Below are 19578 nucleotides of genomic sequence, written 5' to 3'. Positions count from 1 at the left end.
TTTGCCAAGGTTTCCTTCCATTGAATAAAACATTTGGAAAGCCTCCTCTGTGGGAAATGGATTTTATTTATTTATTACCCCACTCAAGACTTTCAGTTTCCGATTAAGCAGTTCCAGCTCCAAGACAGTAAGCCTTTCTTCATCCGTTAGTTCAGAGTTCAAAATAAGTTCAAACACAAAGTCCAACATATTGGGGGAGGGGGTGAGTGTCAAATTTCAGTTCCTGTCTCTATGTTCCTCCCTTTGTTACAATTGTTTCCCACGTCAATCCAAATTTTCCATCGCCATTTTTCCTGAAGCCAGAGCGCAAAGACCAAAACTTTAAACGGAGATATTTTCTACAGACTTACTCCCCAAAGGGAGATCTCAACAGTCTCACTTTTCAAAGTTCAAATACTTTGTATCCATTACTGTAGCAGCAGTCACTTAAACTGGTTATTTTCTTTCGCCCGAAGGGAGGGAGGCAGGCTTCCTTTCCTCTTCCCCCCCGGATCGTCCGAAAAACATAAAGTCAAGCCCTTCGAATACTCACGACCACCGGGTTCTTTAATTCCATTAAGCACAGGTAGAACTTTGACGCTCGTCGCGGGGGTGACCGCCGCATTTGCGTCCCGGTTGGGGCATGTCCCCTATAGCCCGGCTCCGTTGTCCCTTCACCCCCACTCCCCCTTTACAGGGGGAGCGAGGGAAGGGTTCAGAGCACTAATGGGCACAGCCGGGGAGCCCAGGGTGCGGGACGCTCTTCCCGCACCCCACCGGAGCCCCGCTTTGCGGTAGCGGGGCTCCAACCCCCGGGACGGACTGGGTCGCCTCGCAGCCGAGGCAACCCACGACCGCTCCGCAATGGCGTTGCCGCCGGAAGTCCAAATTTCTGCATTTTCACTACTTAATCATTGCTTTCAAATCAAAATCAGTAAAACCTCATAATTTCTTATTCTTCTTTGCAGTGATTTTTGTACCTTTCCTTAAAAAGCTTCCTGCAATCCTACCAACGTATTTACCGTATTTTTCGCTACATAAGACACACCCTTTCCCTCCTAAAAAGAAAGGGGAAATGTCTGTGCGTCTGACAGCATCGCTTTTGGGATGCCTCCCCCCCCGCTGCTCTCTCACCCCCCTCCCTCCCTCCTTTTTCTCTCTCACCCCTTCCTTCGTTCCTTCTCTCTCTCTCCTTCCTTCCTTCCTCTCTCTCACCTCTTCCTTCCTTCCCTTCTTCCTTCCTTTTCTCTCTTCCCTCTCCTTCCTTCCCTCTCTCTTCCTCTCTCTTTCACCCCTTCCTTCCTTGTCTCTCTCTCTGCCACCCCTTCCTTCATTCTTCTGAGCCATTGAAGAAGGAAGGAAGGAAGGAAGGGGTGACAGAGAGAAAGAAATATTCTAGAAAATAATATTTTTTTCCTTGTTTTCTTTCTCTAAATACTAGGTGCGCCTTATGGTCAGGTGTGCCTTATTGTGCGAAAAATACGGTAAATTGACTACAACTGTCTTTCAAATAATTTACAAATTTAGTCCAGTTCTTGATGAACTTTTGGTCCCGCTGCTCTCGGATTCTTCCCGTCATTTTGTCCAGTTCCGCATACTTCATTAGCTTCAGTTGCCATTCTTTTGTCGGTAATTCCTCGTTTCCACTTCTGTACTAATAAAATTCTTGGTGCCGTTGTTGCATATAGGAAAAGCTTAATATCTTGTCTATTAATATCTGTACCTACAATTCCCAGTAGAAATGCTTCCGGTTTTTTAATGTATGTATATATTTCAGCATTTTCTTAATTTCAGTATATATCATATCCCAAAAGCATTTCACTTTCTTACATTCCCACCACATATGATAAAAGGTACCTTCTTTTTATTTACATTTCCAACATTTGTTATTTACCTTATAAAGTTTGGCTAGCTTTATCAATGTAATATACCACCTGTGCATCATTTTCATCACATTTTCTCTTAAAGCATTACACGCTGTAAATTTTATTCCTTCTTTGCATAATTTCCCCCAATCTTTTAACTGTATATTATAACCAAAATCTTTAGCCCAATGAATCATTACTGACTTTATCTCTTCATCCTTCAAATGCCATTCCAACAATATTTTATACATTTTTGACAATATTTTGTACTTATTATTCAATATTTCAGTTTCTAATTTTGATTTGATATTTCCAAATCCATTTTTCTTCATATCATCCTTAAACATCTCATTAATTTGGTAGTAGTGCAACCAATCGTTAACAAATCCCTTCACCTCTTCATATGGTTTTAATTTCCATTTGTTACCATCATTTTTGAGTAACATTTCATGTTACCCAGTTTTTATTCAGGTTTATTTTCTTAACACTCATAGCTTCTAACACCAGGGTGTTTTCCTTTGTAATAGGTTTTTATACCGATCCCATACTTCATGGAGAGACTTTCGGAATATGTGGTTTCCAAATCGTTTATGTACCTTCGTTTTGTCATACCAAAAATACGTGTGCCACCCAAATCTATCATCATGTCCTTCTAAATCTAATAGGTCTGTTTTTTCCAATAACGTTCATTCCTTTAACCAACTGAGGCAGGCTGCTTCATAATACAACTTCAAGTCTGGCAGAGTAAAGCCACCTCTTTCTTTACAATCTGTTAACAGTTTAAATTTAATTCTCGGTTTCTTCCCCTGCCAGATATATCTTGAATTTATCTTTTGCCAATCTTTAAATATACCTGTCCCCTTGATTATTGGAATGGATTGAATCAAAAACAACATATTTGGTAGCACATTCATTTTGATTACAGATATCCTTCCCAGGAGTGCTACTGGAAGGAATATTTTTTATTTTTTTATTTTGTTTCGACTTCCCAGGAATGATAGTTTCATTCCAAGTCTCTTTATTTTATTCCACACCAATGTAAAATTATCATGAAACAAGTTTATATTCTTTGAGATTAACCAAATTCTGAAATATTTTTTTAACCACCTCTATATTTGTTTGTTGTTGCATCTTATCTTCCATTTCTTTATCCATATTTTTAACTAACATTTTTGTCTTTTTTCTATTTACCGGTAATTTGAAGCCTGCTACTTGTCCAAATTCTTCTATTTTCTCTAATGCTTTCTTAGCACTGACTTACGGTTCTTCTACTGTCGGTACCAAGTCAGTCCCCGTCTCTTTATTAAACTGTTGCAACAGGGTCCCCACTCACCACATGCAGGAGGGAGGAACCCTTATATGGACTTACTGAAATTGCCACCCTGTAAGCTTAAGACCACCCCCCAATACATCATACATAAATCACAGAAGGGGCGGTCTACAGCAGAACCCAGTCTGACAGGAAACCTGTTAATGGTCACTGATTGGATTACCTGGTCCATTTGGCCACTCTCTTGTGATGATAACTACTTAATTCCTGAATCCAGGTCACAGGCTCACCCTGTTCATACACAGACACACCCTTAAGACAGGATTTGTGAACAAAGAGACAATGGGGAGGCTTTCCGATTTCCTTCCTCCTTGCAGAGAAATATTTGAGATGGCTGAAAGAGTCAAAATGGCTTTAGGACTGTTTTCCTGTACTGTTTCCAGACATGTGGTTTATATATTTATGCATGTGTTTGTCTTGTATACACACACACACACACACACACACACACACATATATATATATATATATACAGATACACACACACACACACAACCTTAAAATTCTTATATCAATACAGTCATACCTCTGGTTATGCAAGCTTCAGGTTACGTACACTTCGGGTTACGAACTCCCGCAACCCGAAGCGCGTGCATGCGCAGAGCGTTTTTTCGCGGTCAGACGCGGGTTTTTTCGGTGCTTCGTGTTGCGTACGTTTCGGGTTACGTACAGCGACCCGGAACGGATCGCGTACGTAACCCGAGGTACCACTGTACCTTTATATGAAGATATACAGTGACGGCTGGTGCCCATTGAGAGTGATAGGGTGGCAGGCAGAGAGGCCAGCAGTAGGTGGCGCCAGAAGCGGCGATAGGCAGAGCTGACCGATTGCGGTTTTGTTCCCATCATCCTCCCTGATGAGATTTACTAGGAGAAACATGGAGACCAAGGAGGAGGAAGGTGACAGATAGCTCCACCCCCCTGTCCCAATTAAAAGTTAGAAAGTGGGCACACTGAAAGATGGGGGGGTGCCCCACTTTCCCTCATTGACCACCCATCGTTGCTTGTTTGTATGTACTCCTTTTCTCAGGCACCTTCTGTCTCTCCCCCCCCCCCCAACCATAAAAAACCCCTGCTCCTGTTTTCCCCTCCTTTGCTCTCGCTCCAACACCTTCCTTCTGGACTGCCTCTGCCTCCTTTCCTTTTGTGTCTAGGACGATACACCATTGCTAATCCGAGCAGGAGGTTTCTGGAATCATGCAAATAGGTGTTTGAATATGTTTTTTTATTATTCCTACTAGTACATGCATCCTCCTGCTTCCACTATCACAAAACAGCAAAACAGAGATCTTTTTGGGATGTGCCAAAACAGTTGCTGCATTTTTTTTCCAGCAAAAGGAGCAAACACCAGACAAGAACAGGCACTTTCAGCTGCAAAGTGGTGAGAAAGGCTGCCCCCTGCTGGTGAGGAGGGCATGATTTTAACTATCTCCACCCACCTGTGGAAAAGAAATGTTAGCAAACAGACATAAGACCCTGAAAGCAGCTTTGCCCATCCTGGAGAAAAAGCTTTACAATGGGACGTGCCGATCTTAAAAGAGCCATAAGGACAGGAGTCTTAGGTTGGGCTGAAGCTAAGGCCTCTCCCCACACAACTGCCCCCTACTCAGGTTTGAGGTACGTTTCGTTCTCTAAGCAAAAACCAGCACAATTCAGGTACCAGATTCCGTTCTTCCCTCTGTGTGGTGCCTAATCAGAGCCTGAAGGCATCAAACTCCTAAAAGCCCTGCTGATATCCAATGAAAAGTCCCGCAGCAGGCGACCAGATTCCACCCATTCGCTGCTGCTTTGGCCCAGCGAGAAGTATTTGGAGGTAGACTGCATCTAAAGCTGGAGGTTCCATTTTTTGTCATTGCAGATGATGCATCCATTCATAGAACTCTCCACCACCATAAAGTTGGTTTGACTTGTTCTCTAAAGCCGGAGCACATGGCCACATCCTTGCAATAACCAGTGATCTGAAAATCCTGGCCAACCCACCACCTTGTGGGAAAAACTGGCTACAATCACTGCTTGTAGCCTAGCCCGGAATAGCAGAGAACATCTGAAATTTGGGTTTGCATACAGACATAACATGGAAATGGAGAGAAGGATCCAGCTTGCCATCTTCCCAGCCCCCAATCAATACAAACCAACGACATCACCTTAGGCAGAGTCAGACCACCAGGTCTATGCAGCTTGGTGCTGTCTACACTGACTGGCAGTGGATCTCCAGGGTCTCGGGCAGGGAGCGCCCCCAACTCTACCCGGAGGTGCCGGAGATCCCTTCTCCATACAGAGCAAGGGCTCCCTCAATGAGCAACTGTTTCCCCATAAAAAAATAGAAGACACTAGCCTTCATGGTTAGACTAAAGAGCTGGTTTAAACAGGAAGGTGCCTTTTGCTGTTAGTCCATCTAGGCCAGTGTTTCCTACACTGACTGGCAGTGGCTCTCTGGGCTTCAGGCAGGATTTTCCCCCAGCCTTTAAACCTGAACCTTCCCCCACCACTAAAAAGCCCCCAACTTTATTTTAAACTGGCTGATTACTTTCTTTTTCAAGTGTGGGCAATTTTTTGGTCCTCTGGGAGATTAAAAAAACTTGGCTTTACGACTGACATAAACACCAACTCTGCTCTCGAGACGTAAAGGAAGCGTCGTCGTAACTGTGGACACACAGGCCAGCTAACCAGCGCTGCACGCAGCCATGACTGGCACAAGGGATAGCCAATCAGCACTGCGGAGAGCCAGCTTTCTCTAAATAAAACTGGCAAAACAGGTTGTCTGCAAAAAAAAAAAAAAAGGATCATTGTAAAGGGTGGAGATGGAATAGGATTATCGGCTGTGCAAATTTAAAAGGGCCAGGAAGGGATGCTTCGCCCATCAACCACGCGAGAGAAAGAAAGTGCTGAAAAGGGAGGTTTTATAGATATATGTCTCTGTAAAAAAATCAGCCAAGCCTCTCGGCGCCACGACCTTTCACTCTGCCACCTCCGGCCCAATGGTTATGCTGCTGTTGGTGACTCTGATGCCGTACCAGCCTGCCCAGTACTGGGTGTCCATGCCTCCGTGGCGAAAGATGATATGGCGGACGCCACGAGGGTAATTGTGAAACGTGTGCGAGACCTGGAGAGAGAGAGAGAAATGGAAGAGGTTTGGATGCTGCGAAGTTCCTGGGCCTGATCGCATCGTAAGGCCACCTTTGCGGGATAAAGAAGCAAAAGGTCTGGACATCCCAGCATCCTGTTCTTCAAGTAGCAAATCGGACGTCGCGACATCAGGAACCTCGAGAGGCACAGAGGCAGCAGCTGATCTTTTAAGGCTGTAGATCCACCGAAGTTACTTGACCACCGTAGACCATGGGCAAGATTACTGCAATGTGCTCTACGTGGGGCTGCCCTTGAGGGTGGTTCGGAAGCTCCAGCCGGTGCAGAATGCTGCGGCCACGTTGCTGACGGGTCGAGACCACATGACACCATTGTTAAAGTGTCTGCGCTGCCTGCCTGTCTACTGCCAAGCCAGGTTCAAGTTCCTTGCACTAATTTACAAAGCCTCGAACAACTTTCGGTCCAGGCTACCTCAAGCGTCACCTGAACCCTTATCTCCCAGCTCGATCACTGACATCCTCTGCAGGAGTGTTGCTGGTCATTCCCCGAGTTGGCATAGCTCACTTGACAACAAGAAAGCGAGCCTTTAGTGTCATCGGCCCAGTCCTGTGGAACTCTCTGCCACTAGAGGCTCGGCAGGTGCAACTTTTGTGCCGACGTTTAAACGCCTGTTGAACTTTTCTATTCCTCCAGGCTTAGGCAGACAATTAAGAACACATCTTTCCACAGTTTCTGATTTTAACTATATGTTGTAAGCCGCTCTGGTGGGTTTGTTTTTTTAAAACAAATAGTGGTCTACAAACTGGTTAATGGGAATCACAGGTAGGGAGATCGCTGCTTCTGTCCTCAAACTGGCCACTCTGAGAACAGGATGTTGGACTACACAAGCCCCACAAGGACCCCAATGTTAACATTTTATTTGCAAACCGGCAAAAAACAAATGCCCAGCTTGCGGTTGTGCTCTGGGGGCAGGCAGAGCCAAGCAGGCCCACCCCACTGCCCCGCCCCACCCTGATGCCTTCACCTCATGCCACACTGCATCGCTCCACTGTTCAATGACCACGTCTTCGGGGTGAAATTCTTGCAGGACGATGTAGTCTGCGGAAAGAAGCTCCACCCAGAGCTGGTAGCGACAGCCGCAGTCGTGTCGGGCGGCATACCTGGGATGCGGAACAGGAGGAACAAAAGGATGTCACCACTGGACAGGTGGGTGCAGACCCCCCCCCCAACCTTGCATCTCCATGGCATCAGGATGTGACGGCAGAGGGGGTCCAGGGCCGGATTTAGGTTTGATGAGGCCCTAAGCTACTGAAGGCAATGGGGCCCTTTATATGTCCAGCTGTCCTTTGTCAACAACAAATTGTCGCTGTTTTTTGTGTTGAATATATGCTATATGGTAATTTATGGACCTAATAGGTATCTAAAGCCATTTGCACATAACAAAATATGTACATCATAGGAGCCTACACATCTTATATTTTATATCTTATATTTTGGAAATGTACATCCAGTTTTTTTCCCTTTAGTTTTTTTGGGGGCCCCCAAGAGAGTGGGGCCCTAAGCTACAGCTTGTTTAGCTTATACATAAATCCGTCACTGGAGGTCAGTAGTGTGGTGTCAAATTTGGAAGTTAAGGGGCCCTTCCTCCATGGCATGGCCACCTTACCTGCTCACAGCCACACCTGCTTTTAAGATTATGCAATTATCTTATAACTATATAACATTAATAGCAAGGGATGCATTGCAACTATCAATGCAGATCTCCCCATGTTGCCTGGATCTGCTACTTTCACGGGCAAATGATTGGGAGTGCTGCAGTATCATTTTTCAGGGTGACTTTAGAAGTTCCACTGTACGTAATCAAAGCTTGCACACCATTCCCTTGAAACCTTGCATTTCAGCATAGCTGTCAACTTTTCCCTTTTTTAAAAGGGAAATTCCCTTATTCCAAATAGGATTCCTCGCAAGAAAAGGGAAAAGTTGACAGCTATGCATTTCAGTGCTCCTAAATGCTTTGCTTTTTTGTAAATTTTTTAAAATTAATTTTCTGCAGTTACATTTCCACAATTAAGTTAACTCACATTTCTACCAGATCTAGATTTGTACAGACACATTTTCACAAACCTTCTATTTGAGATTCTTTGGATCTCTAGACTTCCCTCCACACCCTCTTCTGGCTCCTTATATAAACAAAGACCTGCTGCCTTTCCATACTTACACTTACCCAATTATTATTTCCCTCAATTTTATCTAATCTTCTACTAATTGCAAGTGTTTACTTAAAATCCTGCCAATGTATCAACTTGTTTACAGTTTATAGCTTCTTTTAAGCTTTGAAGCACACAGAACAACTCGTTCCCTGCTTGCCTTCTCCAGAGGGACCCTAGGAGCCCGTTCTCAGTGGCCGACTTGCCTCCTTTCACTCCAATTGCCTCCTGTTGGCGCAAAGGGCTAGAAGACTCCTTCTCAGTGGCTAAAAAGCTCCATTTTCATGCTAATTGGTCCGCTCTGGGATGCTGGATGCAGAGACCCAGCTGCAGAAATAGTAATCTAGACCCGGGGCCACTACCCCACTGGAGGAGGTTAACGGTGAACATACATTTGCAAATAGTTGTTCCTGCAAGTGTGCCTCATTCTATAGTGAATAAATTGGGCTTTCAGTGCTGTTATCACCACTTGAGGCCCCTTCCTCCGTTTCTGTACTCTCCTTTCTCTCAGTTCTCTCCCTCCCCCTTTCCCGCACCCCAATTTACTTACCAGTCCTTCACCACAATATCTGGCTTGACCTCGTCCATCAGCTGATCCCAGTAGCCGTGATCCTTTAAGGTAACAAGCTGGTTTTTGAGACAGAACCTGCGAAGGCACATTTGAGGTGTTCAAAAGTACCAATGGTTCAAAAGGTGGGGGGGGAGTGTGCATGGGGGAGGGGCGTAGCCTGACGCCAAGGCTGGGCAGTGAGGGCGGGTTAGCTGCTTGATGCTCCTCCCCATGTGAAGAGCCCCCCCCCCCCGGCCTGGCTTTGGGAAGGAGGCAGGAGGGCTCCAAAATCCTGTCAGAGCGTCGTGCCTCCTTCCCTAAGCTGGGCAAACGCTTCCAGGGCTCGGGGAAGGAGACGTGATACTCTTGATGGGGGCCGAGAGCCCTCCGGTGTCCTCCCCCCCCCAAAAAAAATGGTGGCAGTACTGCACACTGCCAGAGAAAGAGCGCTGGATTTTCTCCACATGGTCTCTTCCAGAGCTGAGACGACGCACTGAAAACAGCTTCCGGGTCTGGAAAGTCTCAATGCAAATTTAAGGGAGGACGGAAGGACTAAGGGAGCAAACAAACGCGTCGACCCAATTTTACGGGAGGAATGAGGAAGCTGCGTCCCCTCTGGGGCACAATTCGCATCATGTCCAGTCATCAGTTCTGCTGGCTGAGGGGGGAGGTCCGAAACATCTTGAAGGCCACAGGATCTCCATCCTTGAACTAAACAGTTACTTGCCTTTGCTGGCCCTAGCTAACACCGTCAGAACATCTCCCATTATCCCATGCTGACTGGGGCTGATGGGAGTCCTGGAGGGCTACAGGTTCCTCATCCCTGAACTCGACCATCACTTGCCTTTACTGCCCCTGGCTACCATCATAGCTGTCAGTTTGCATTTCTTAATGCAAAAAGTATTGCTCTGATGTGTAGAGATCTTTCCTATTCTACTTAATTCAAGAGGGTTCTGGAAGCTTCTCCATGTGACAGAAACAAGCAGAAGGTTCATGATGTTTGGGTTATTCCTTCAGAGAAGCTGAGTACAGCTGGCTTAAACTGGTTCTCTTTCAGTCAAGGTCATGCTGTGACCATAAAAGTAGAAGGAGCCTGGGTTTCACTTCCTAATTCTATCTCTTTTCCTTCTGGTGTGGTGTTCTGTACATAGTATGCTTAGTGTTAAGCCAGTGTGGTGTAGTGGTTAAGGGCGGTAGACTTGTAATCTGGTGAACCGGGTTCGCGTCTCCGCTCCTCCACATGCAGCTGCTGGGTGACCTTGGGCTAGTCACACTTCTTTGAAGTCTCTCGGCCCCATTCACCTCACAGAGTGTTTGTTGTGGGGGAGGAAGGGAAAGGAGAATGTTAGCCGCTTTGAGACTCCTTTGGGAAGTGATAAAGTGGGATATCAAATCCAAGCTCCTCTTCTCTTCTTAAGGTTTAGACTTATTGTTAGTTTAAGTTAAGTCTGCTGCAACTGGATTTCTTATGGACAGTGCCAATCCTGAACGTATTGGATTTGTGACTATTATGCTCATTTGCCTTCAGTAGCAGTAATCTCTGCTGGATGAAATATTAATTGCCTCTGGTCTATTTTGGAGGGATCCTGCAAAGTGTTCAAGTTTTTATGCCGCTAACTATACGTCACAGTTCTGCTCTGGAGTAGAATTGAGTAGAATTCCATGACAATAACCACTCTGCCTTCTTTTAACACAGAGATGAGGGAACTGTGACCCTCTAGGTGTTGCTGGACTCCAACTCCCATCATCCTGGAGCATGGCTACTAGAAGCCCAACAAGTTCTGAAAGCCAGATTCCCCACCCGCATCTTACAGGAAGCCATGATGACCCTACCTCCTGCTCTCTTTGGCAACCATACAATGGGGCCAATCTTATCTCACCTTTCAGCATGGGTTGCTTCCAATACTGTTCCTACTCAGAGTAGACCCACTGCAGTCAAGAGACATGACTGACTATGGTCCCTTTTTCCCCTCAATGGGTCAACTCTCGAGTAGAACGTAGTCGGTATCTGGATGAAAACTGGCGCACCCTAGGAATCTCATTTCATTTAAAAATAAATAAAAAATGGAAGCTACTAGTCCTCAAGACTGATTTAGGTCCAGGAATTTCAGCTGGCCTATCTCTCAGTAGGACTTGGCTGGAGACAACCCAGAGGGTGACATCTGGGTGCAAACTGGTGCAGCAGAAAAGGAAGAAATCTGTTGGGTACAATGCTAAGATCTTTCACGTTAAGACCCACAATCCTCACTCGAAAGAAGTCACAAAGTATTTGCGGACATGCGGGTGAGGAAATTCCCTCCCGTGATTTCCAGGAAGGTCTTCAATCTTCCACTGGTCCCCTCCATTATCTTCAATTTCCCAGGAGTTGAAGCCCGCTGTGGGGAAAAGCAGGGAGAGAAGATACAGTACAATGAAAGCAGAGGAGACCATCACTGTCCAATTGGCAGTGGCCTTTTCTAAGTCCCTTGACAAGTACATAGAGCTTGAAGGAGGAAGCTGAAAGAGAGGCACTCCTTTCCACTTCCTCTTTCAGCTTGATGTGCTTTTCAAGGCTCAGAATTGCTCTGACGGCTCTTGACATTTTACCAGATCCTTTGGGGAAAGCCCAACATCTGTGCAGGTATATTTTTGACAAATGCAGCATGAAGCCATAGCTCAGTCGGCAGAGCATGAGACTCTTGTAACCTCAGGGTGGTGGGTTCGAGCCCCACGTGGGGCGAAAGATTCCCACATTGCAATTCTATGATTCTGTGACAGCGAGCGTTACATTATTACGGCTGTTCTTTTCTTTTCTGCCCATTCTTTTTTATTGAGTTTCAAAGGTTTTTAACAATTTGACACTGTGACAGAAACCAGAGCGCACGGAAACGCTGTTTACCTTCCCACCACAGCAGTACCTATTTACAGTATCTACTTGCACTTTGGCGTGCTTTCGAACTGCTCGGTTGGCAGGAGCTGGGACAGAGCAATGGGAGTGGGGATTCGAACCGCCAACCTTCTGATCGGCAAGCCCATGAGGCTCAGAAAGTTTAGACCACAGCGCCACCTGTGTCCTTTTTACCAAGGATACATCCCATCCAGGGACAAGCGCTCAGGTCGGGAAGCAGGGAGAGCGAAGGCCGTGGCTTGTGGAGGCCTGCGAAATTCCTGAGGGCCAGACAGAAAGGCCTCGAGGGCCACATCCCATCCTCCAGACTTTTGAGGCCCAGCTCAACCCACCCCCCCAAACTTTGAAGAAAGGGTGCCCCAAATCAACTCGAAATCTGTGCCAAACAAACCTTCGCCTGAAGGGTTCTGGATTAAGTTCTTCCGAAGGGTGGAGAGGAAGTAGAATATCCTCCAGTCGGGAACATTCCTGTCCGGCGCGCGGGGGTGAAACCCTTCAAGGTGACACTTCCGCTTCCACAGCGAAGGGAGGTCCACCAAGTCGCGCCACAGCAAGCAAACGAGGCGGCACTGGAGAACCAGCTCCCTGGCCGGGACCAGGCACAGTACATCAATCAGAATGTCTTCTGGCAAATCTCCGATGTTCACCATCTTGCTCTGGAGTGGTCTCGGCTGTCTGCAAAAAAGGGAAAAAAAATTAATAAATCAGTAAAAGGGCTGTTGAGGGAAGGGCTGCAAATATTTATTTATTTTTGCAATAGTTTTTATTTGAATATAAAATCATAACAATACAACCATACACATCAACAGTTAAAAGATTCCTCTGAATGTCTGGACTTCTCCTCCGTGGTCCTGTTATTAAACCTTTTCTACTGCATCTTTTTCAATAGTCCCACATTTTAAATAACTCCATAGTACTTGCTACGTTACAAGTGTTACTGCAATCCTGCCAACGTTTTCATCTGCTTGCAGTGGTCTCCAAGATAAATTATAAATTTTCCCCATTCTTTGCTGAAGTTTTTGGTCTTCTTGGTTCTTGAGCTTTCCGGTCAGCTTTGCCATTTCGGCATAGTCCAACAACAGTTTAATTTGCGACTCTTCTCTGTTAGGGACTTTATCTTCTTTCCATCTCTGGGCTAATAGCATCCGTGCGGCTGTCGTCGCATACATAAAGAGTATTTTCTGTTCCCTTGGGATATCAGCACCTACAATTCCTAATAGAAAAGCCTCTGGGTTTTTTTTAAAATAAAAGTTAATTTAAACTCATTATATATCATTTCCCAGAATGCTTTTATTACCTTACAAGACCAGCACATACAGTAAAAGGTGCCTTCTATTTGTTTGCATTTCCAGCAGATATTTGTACCTGTCTTATACATTTTTGCTGGGAAGGGCCACATTTAAAGCACATCCAACACATGACGTCTTCCCCTAAATAATCCTGGGAACCGTAGTTTGCAAAGGGTGCTAGGAACTCTATAGTCATTTTTATAGGTAGAGGCTGCGATGCCCAGAGACAACAAATTTGTCCCGAATCCATGGTTGCGTATAGGCCTATATTTAAAGCACCCCCTCTTGAATTATGGGAACTATAGTTTCCCACACCACAGAGTGACACAATACTTTAAATATTTAGTGCAGAAGAGGTCTTTGTTAATAATCACCCATGGGGGGGGGGGGTTGTCCCCTACTACTCCTACTCAGAATAGACCCATTGAAATTATTGGATATGACTGGGGTCCAATGGGTCTCTTCTATGAGTAAAAGTGAGTTGAATACAACCCATAATGTACAATAATAATTTTAAGCAAAAAATAAATCATTGCAAAAAAATAAATAAAGCCTGGCATAGGGTTAGCATGAAATAATTTATAGACTGGTCGTCGTCGTCGTCGTCCCCCCATCCCTGGCGTTTCAGAATTTTATTGGCCACAGCACCTGAACAGAACCTCCATATTCCAAGGCAATATACCTGACACTGTGTTCGGTCAAGAGGGAGGCAGGCCATCTCCTTCATGCCTTGATGAAGGCTTCTGGTTGGTCCTTTGTGGAAAGCAGATTATTGAAACTAGAGATAAGTGCCCCCCACTGGCTCTTATTATAGCTGTCAACTTTCCCCTTTTTTTAAGGGAAATTCCCTTATTCCGAATAGGATTCCTCACAAGAAAAGGGAAAAGTTGACAGCTATGATTCTAGCTGATCTGAACCTCCTTTTGTCAAGGCAGTATACCTCAGAGGATCATATGGGGAGTGGAGTAGGAACAGCAGGGAAGGCCCTGCTTTCTTGTGAACTTCCTTAGATCCTTCTGCCCAGTTGCCACTGGAGACGGAATTACGGGCTAAATGGATTTTTGGAGCCTCCGCAAACTGACAGTGTCTATCTGAGTGTCAAAATCTGCAGGAAATCTGCTGGGGGCCTGCTCGCCTACCATGCTTGACAGTTCCCTAACAGTTCTGACAAAATTTCATGGCATAAAAACAGAATTTCCTGGTTAGTTCTTGACACCATTTTGCCACTCTCACCATCTGCTTGAAGGAGAAAACTGATGGCTATTCACACAAAAAAAGTCTGGCAAATTGGTTCAAATCCCAATTCAGTCATTAAACTCACCTTGGGCCCAGTCGCTGTCTCTCAGCCTAACCTCACTCACAGGGATGTTGTGGGGATAAAATGATGGGATCAGGAGGGAACCTTGGAAGAAAGGTGGGGTATAAATAATAACAGCAATATTTGTAATATGGATTCATTATTATTATTACTGTTGTCGTTATATTTTATAACCTGCCTCCTTTCCAAACCAGGACTGACTGAAGGCGGCTTACAAAAATTATAACAGAGATAAAAACAAACAAGCTGAGAACATATAAAAGGTAATCATAGTCATTAAGCCACTGATAGAATTGAAACAATAGTTTTTTAAAAAATATATATATTAATATACAGGTAATAAATACAGCCCTGCACTATTTAAAAGCCCTTTCTTTAAAAATAAAAATAAAAATAAATAAATCAGTTCCCGAAGGCCTGTTGGAATAGTATTTATTTAGGGGTTTTGATATCTATCTATCTCTATGCATAGAGATGAAGACTGTGTTTGAAAGCAGCCGAGTCCCTTTAACTTCTGCCCCAACGAAACAGAAAGGACTAACAGCAGGGGTTCCTGTTCCTTATTTATGTAACTCATTTCTCATTTTGGGTGTGGCTTTAAAGGTTTAAAACATCCCGATGCCATGACAGCCACTTGCTTTGGGCGGTGGCAGGGAGAGGGAGCGTTATGCTAATTCAGCAATTTAATTCATTGTTAAACTACACACCTCAACGGCGTTGTTGTTTTTTTAAATGTATTTTTTATTAAAGAAGCCAATTTTTAATCGTTATTTATAATTCTTTGCTTTTTCCCGTGTGTTTTGTTTTTTCATATATTATTTTTTGTGGATTACTATGTCTAGATTATATGCTTTTTTGTTTATTTGTTTCTATTGGTTGATTTGATATGGTTGTATTTTATAAGTTTGAAATTAAATAAAGATTTTCTTGATTTACAAAAGTATGTGCAATGTCTTTCTGATTTTACAAATCAGTTTCATATGTTGAGACATTAGGAAGAAAGGGGGGAAAGAGGTGGACGGTGGGGGAGATGGGTGGGGGGATGATATTTCTATTTTACTTAATATATGTAGGATTTGGTGTCAGCGTTGTTTGTGCAGGTTCTCTGTTTGGTTGTGTTCCTTTGGTGGTGAGAGGTTGGTGTTGGCTTCGGCTATGCTTGTTCATTTGTGGTTGGCTGTGGTGGTCTTTGTTTTCATGTGTGAGTGGGGTGGGTGGGTGTTTTGGATCAGGTTAGCCATATTGATTTGTATACTATTGGTGAGTTTTTGTCATTGTCTTGTTGGGCTGTGTGTGTGATAAAGGGGAGCCATACCGGGGTGAAGGCGTCTTCTTCTATTTGTCCCCGTGTCAGTTTCAGCTTATTGGTTAATTTTTCTAGTAAAGCTGTTTCCCATACTGTTTGGTACCATTGGTCCATGCTTACTCCCGACAGGTCTCTCCAGTGTCTGGTTATGATGTTTCTGGCTGCTGAAAGTAGGTGGGTTATGAGTTCTTTGTGGGGTATGTGGGGCATTATTGTCTTGGAGGCAGGGGCATAGCGAGGTGGGGTAGGGGGGTGCTGCCCCGGGCAGCGCCCTGGGGTGGGGGTGACACTTGGGGTGGGGGGGCACCGCCCCCAGCGATTGGCAGCGCTGCGCTTGCTGGCTTAGCCAGCGGCTGGTGCCTGCCTTCCTTTTTTTTTCCTCCCCGCTGCTGGGGCGGAGCTGCCGGGCAGCCAGCGAGGAGGAGGGGTGTCAGGCTTGTCACAAGGGTGACACCCCATCCTCGCTGGCCCGCCCCGCCCCTTGCGCCTGTGGGCAGCTCCGCCTGGCAGCAGGGAGAGAAGCCTTTTTTAAAAAAGAAAAGGCAAGGCAAGCAGGCTGCTTGCCTTGGCTTTTCTTTTTTAAAAGGACTTTTCTCCCCGCGGCAGGGGTGGCCAGCGAGGATGAGGAGTGTCACAAGGGTGACACCCCCCCATCCTCGCTGCCCCCCCCCGCAGGCGGCTCCGCCCAGCAGTGGAGAGAGAAGCCCTTTAAAAAAAAGAAAAGCCAAGGCAAGCTTTTAAAAAAATGGCTTTCCCCCCGCTGCCTGGGCTGGAGCCGCAGTGACGGCACATCAAGATGTCACAACGTGACGCCACGATGCCCCGCCCCCAGGGGTGCCTCCGGTCGCCGCCCCGGGTACCGAGGAGCCTTCGTACACCCCTGCTTGGAGGCAAACACCGTTTCCGTGCACTGCTCTGGTTCACCAGAAGCGGCTTAGTCATGCTGGCCACATGACCCAGAAGCCGTACGCCAGCTCCCTCGGCCAATAAAGTGAGATGAGCGCTGCAACCCCAGAGTCAGACACGACTGGACCTAATGGTCAGGGGTCCCTTTACCTTTACCTTACGACAGACAGACAGAGAGAGAGAGAGAAGAAGAAGAAGAAGAAGAAGAGCAGGCCTACACAACAACCCTGCCGTGTAGTCCACTGTTAACAGGGAGGCTTATACAACAACCCTGGAGTGTCCCCTACTGTTACTGCATGTTGATGTTGGAAGAGAGGTCAATCATCAAGGGATGGAGAGGCGGGGGGGGGAGAGAAACTCTGCTGGGGGGAGCATATATCCAGGTGGATTTTTTAAATTTGCCCAAACGTCTCTGTCTATACTTTCTGGATGAGACAAAGACATAACTGCTGGGTGAAGATTTGCTTTCTCCTTCTCTTCTCCTGCCCGCCCCCCTCAGCAATATATCACAGTTTCCATAGCCTACATCAGGCATGCCCAATAGGTAGATCGTGATGTACCGGTTGATCACTGAATGTCTGCGGTAGATCACTGGTAGATCAATGCCCCCCCCAAGAAGCTGAGTAACTGTGGCTCCTCCCAAAAAAACTCAACATTTAACCTCCTTCCTAAAAAAAAAGCTCAACAACTTTGACCTGAACCCCTAAAAAAAGGGGGTAGATCACTGCCAGTTTTTAACTCTGTGAGTAGATCGCAGTCTCTTGGAAATTGGCCACCCCCTGGCCTACATATAGTAGGGAGTATTTAAAATGAGAGTCATCATAGCGTCTTTTTCGAAACATGACAACCGTTTGTGCAATTATAAATTATTTGAATGGTCTCTTGCGCAACAAACCTGCTTCCCAAAAAGATGGGGGGGGGGGGTTGCAAGGAGGAAAGCGATAAGAAAATAAAATCGAACGTGTGGGCGCCACACTTGCTTTGACGCAACATCAGTATCACCTCCCTGCAAGCAAATCAGCCCATTTTGTTGTCCCATCTCTTTTTGCAATCAAATCACGGCAAAGCCAGAGAGGGAATGCCTTGGGGCAACTCTTAAGGTGTCGTCCGGTTCCCATTTCCAATTTCTGAGCGAACGAAACTCACAACAGCCCTGCGGCGCAGACCTGACGTTTTAACGCGGCGAAGAGCACCAAATACGGCCACTTTTCAGCACCGCTGTTTATTATTCAAGACTTTAAAAACAAACAAGCAACCTTTTCATCACAAATATGGAAGTATACTTGATAATCGGGTAACGCTGATATTCTTTACCTGTACTTTACCCATCTGAAACAGTTCTCTCTGCTTTATATACATCATAAAGTTAAACAAAGGAAAAATATTTTGCTTGGTTATTTAATGTAAAAACATCTGATCAGCCCAGTATCCTGTTTTCACTGTGGTCAACCAGCTGTCCCAACAGGATGTTTAAAAGCAAGACCCCAAAAGCAGCAACAACTCTTCCCACTCCCGACCCCTGCCCCAAAACTACCGGTACACGCAGAAGCCTCAAGATCTCTCCCTCTCCCCCCTCGCCCCCGCTTGTAGTACCTCTCCAACCCCTTTCTGCCTCTATGCTGGTATCGGTAAACTTTGCAGGGCTTAACGGGAGATTCTTTTTTTTTTTTGCGGAATGCACCCGGGGGGTGGCCACCAACTTCATCCTACAGACCCTTCTCGCGTTCTCACGTGCAAAAAGCGCTCGCGAAACACACTCGCGCAAAAAAAACCAAAACACCCCCCCAACAACAACCAACCTACCCCCTTGGCTGCCTTGCACGAGGTCCCCATCCCTTTAAAAAAACACAAAACTCCTGGATTTTTACCTTTCCAGCGGAGCAATGGAAAAGGAGTCTCTGCCCCGAGCAGCACCCAGTTGCAAAACGGAGGGAATGCAAAAAAAAGGTGGGAGGAGGGGAGAAAGGGAGAAACAGAAAGTATCCAGCTGTCTGCAAGAGGAAATATTAAAATGGCAAGCCGGGGGAAGTCCCGCCCGGTGCGTCTCCTCTACCAACCAAGATCCACCAACCAAGCGGCCTCTGCTTCTGCTCCCTGAAGAAGGGAAATCCCAGGCGCAACACAGAGCTGAGAAAAGTTTAGAGTAGTGCCATTGTCGTCAGTCACCAGTTGAGGATTTCCAGGTTCGCTTCCGAGAAGCCATTCATCAGTTCCGTTTGCTGACTCAATCCGAGCCTCCTGTCGTTGCCATTTTAAAATTATTATTTTTAAGTAGGTCTTTATGTTAACGTTTTAAAAATGGGAATGCTTCGTTACGCATTTCAGCTACGGATCTTTATTTTGACAGTGTTTCTGTTTAGGCAGATTTTAATCATATGCGTTTATGACGTTTAAACTTTGTGCAACAATTTAATATCATTAGAATTTATGGACACTGGGTGCTTGGTACCACTCACTCTGGAATGTAGTTATAACTGAGAAAATATTATTATTATTCCTATTATTTTATTACTTCACCCTATGCCTAAGGTCCTACCCTAAGGAACGAAATTTGAGGTTTCGACAAGGACTAGAAAAGATTTTTTTTAAAATATGATTAGCATCCCTTCATTTTTGAGACAGCCCTCAGCACAAGCCTGGCAAATCTGAAACCATACTTGATATTCCAGTAACACTATTATTCTCTACTTGGACTGTGTTGCCCCGCTTCTTTCGAACCCAAGGCAGCTCTGGGACCATAATTTGGAAAACAAAAGTCGCAACTCTCTTGCAATCCTGCGTTCAGAATGCTAATTTTCTGTACTATCCAACAAAGTCTGGCCAAAGTTCAATTGTCTTTTTAAAATAAATATTTTTT

General features: G+C 45.5%; 1 protein-coding gene across 1 annotated transcript; it reads right to left on the bottom strand.

Moving 5' to 3' along the window:
- Positions 1-5963: 5963 nt before the first annotated feature.
- Positions 5964-18749, bottom strand: LOC117052453 (F-box only protein 6-like). Its single transcript, XM_033159404.1, has 6 exons — positions 18590-18749; positions 12294-12577; positions 11264-11390; positions 9016-9111; positions 7283-7418; positions 5964-6277 (listed from the first exon to the last, which is right to left on the bottom strand). The coding sequence occupies exons 2-6, from the start codon at positions 12550-12552 to the stop codon at positions 6131-6133; spliced, it is 765 nt and encodes a 254-aa protein (XP_033015295.1). The 5' UTR covers positions 12553-12577; positions 18590-18749; the 3' UTR covers positions 5964-6130.
- Positions 18750-19578: the final 829 nt, after the last annotated feature.

This window comes from Lacerta agilis, chromosome 8 (genome assembly GCF_009819535.1).
Source record: "Lacerta agilis isolate rLacAgi1 chromosome 8, rLacAgi1.pri, whole genome shotgun sequence".
Lineage (NCBI taxonomy): Eukaryota > Metazoa > Chordata > Lepidosauria > Squamata > Lacertidae > Lacerta > Lacerta agilis.
Note: the sequence above shows the minus strand (reverse complement) of the source record. Positions and strands in the feature narration are given on the sequence as shown.

Bases quoted from the DNA above. Each gene is read 5' to 3' on its own strand.
- LOC117052453 (XM_033159404.1), bottom strand. From the start codon at position 12,552: ATGGTGAACATCGGAGATTTGCCAGAAGACATTCTGATTGATGTACTG. The intron at 9,112-11,263 runs GTGAGGATTGTG...GTGCCTTCGCAG, and splicing joins TACTTTGTGACTTCTTTCGA to GTTCTGTCTCAAAAACCAGC. The intron at 7,419-9,015 runs GTAAGTAAATTG...TCCGCATCCCAG, and splicing joins GATATTGTGGTGAAGGACTG to GTATGCCGCCCGACACGACT.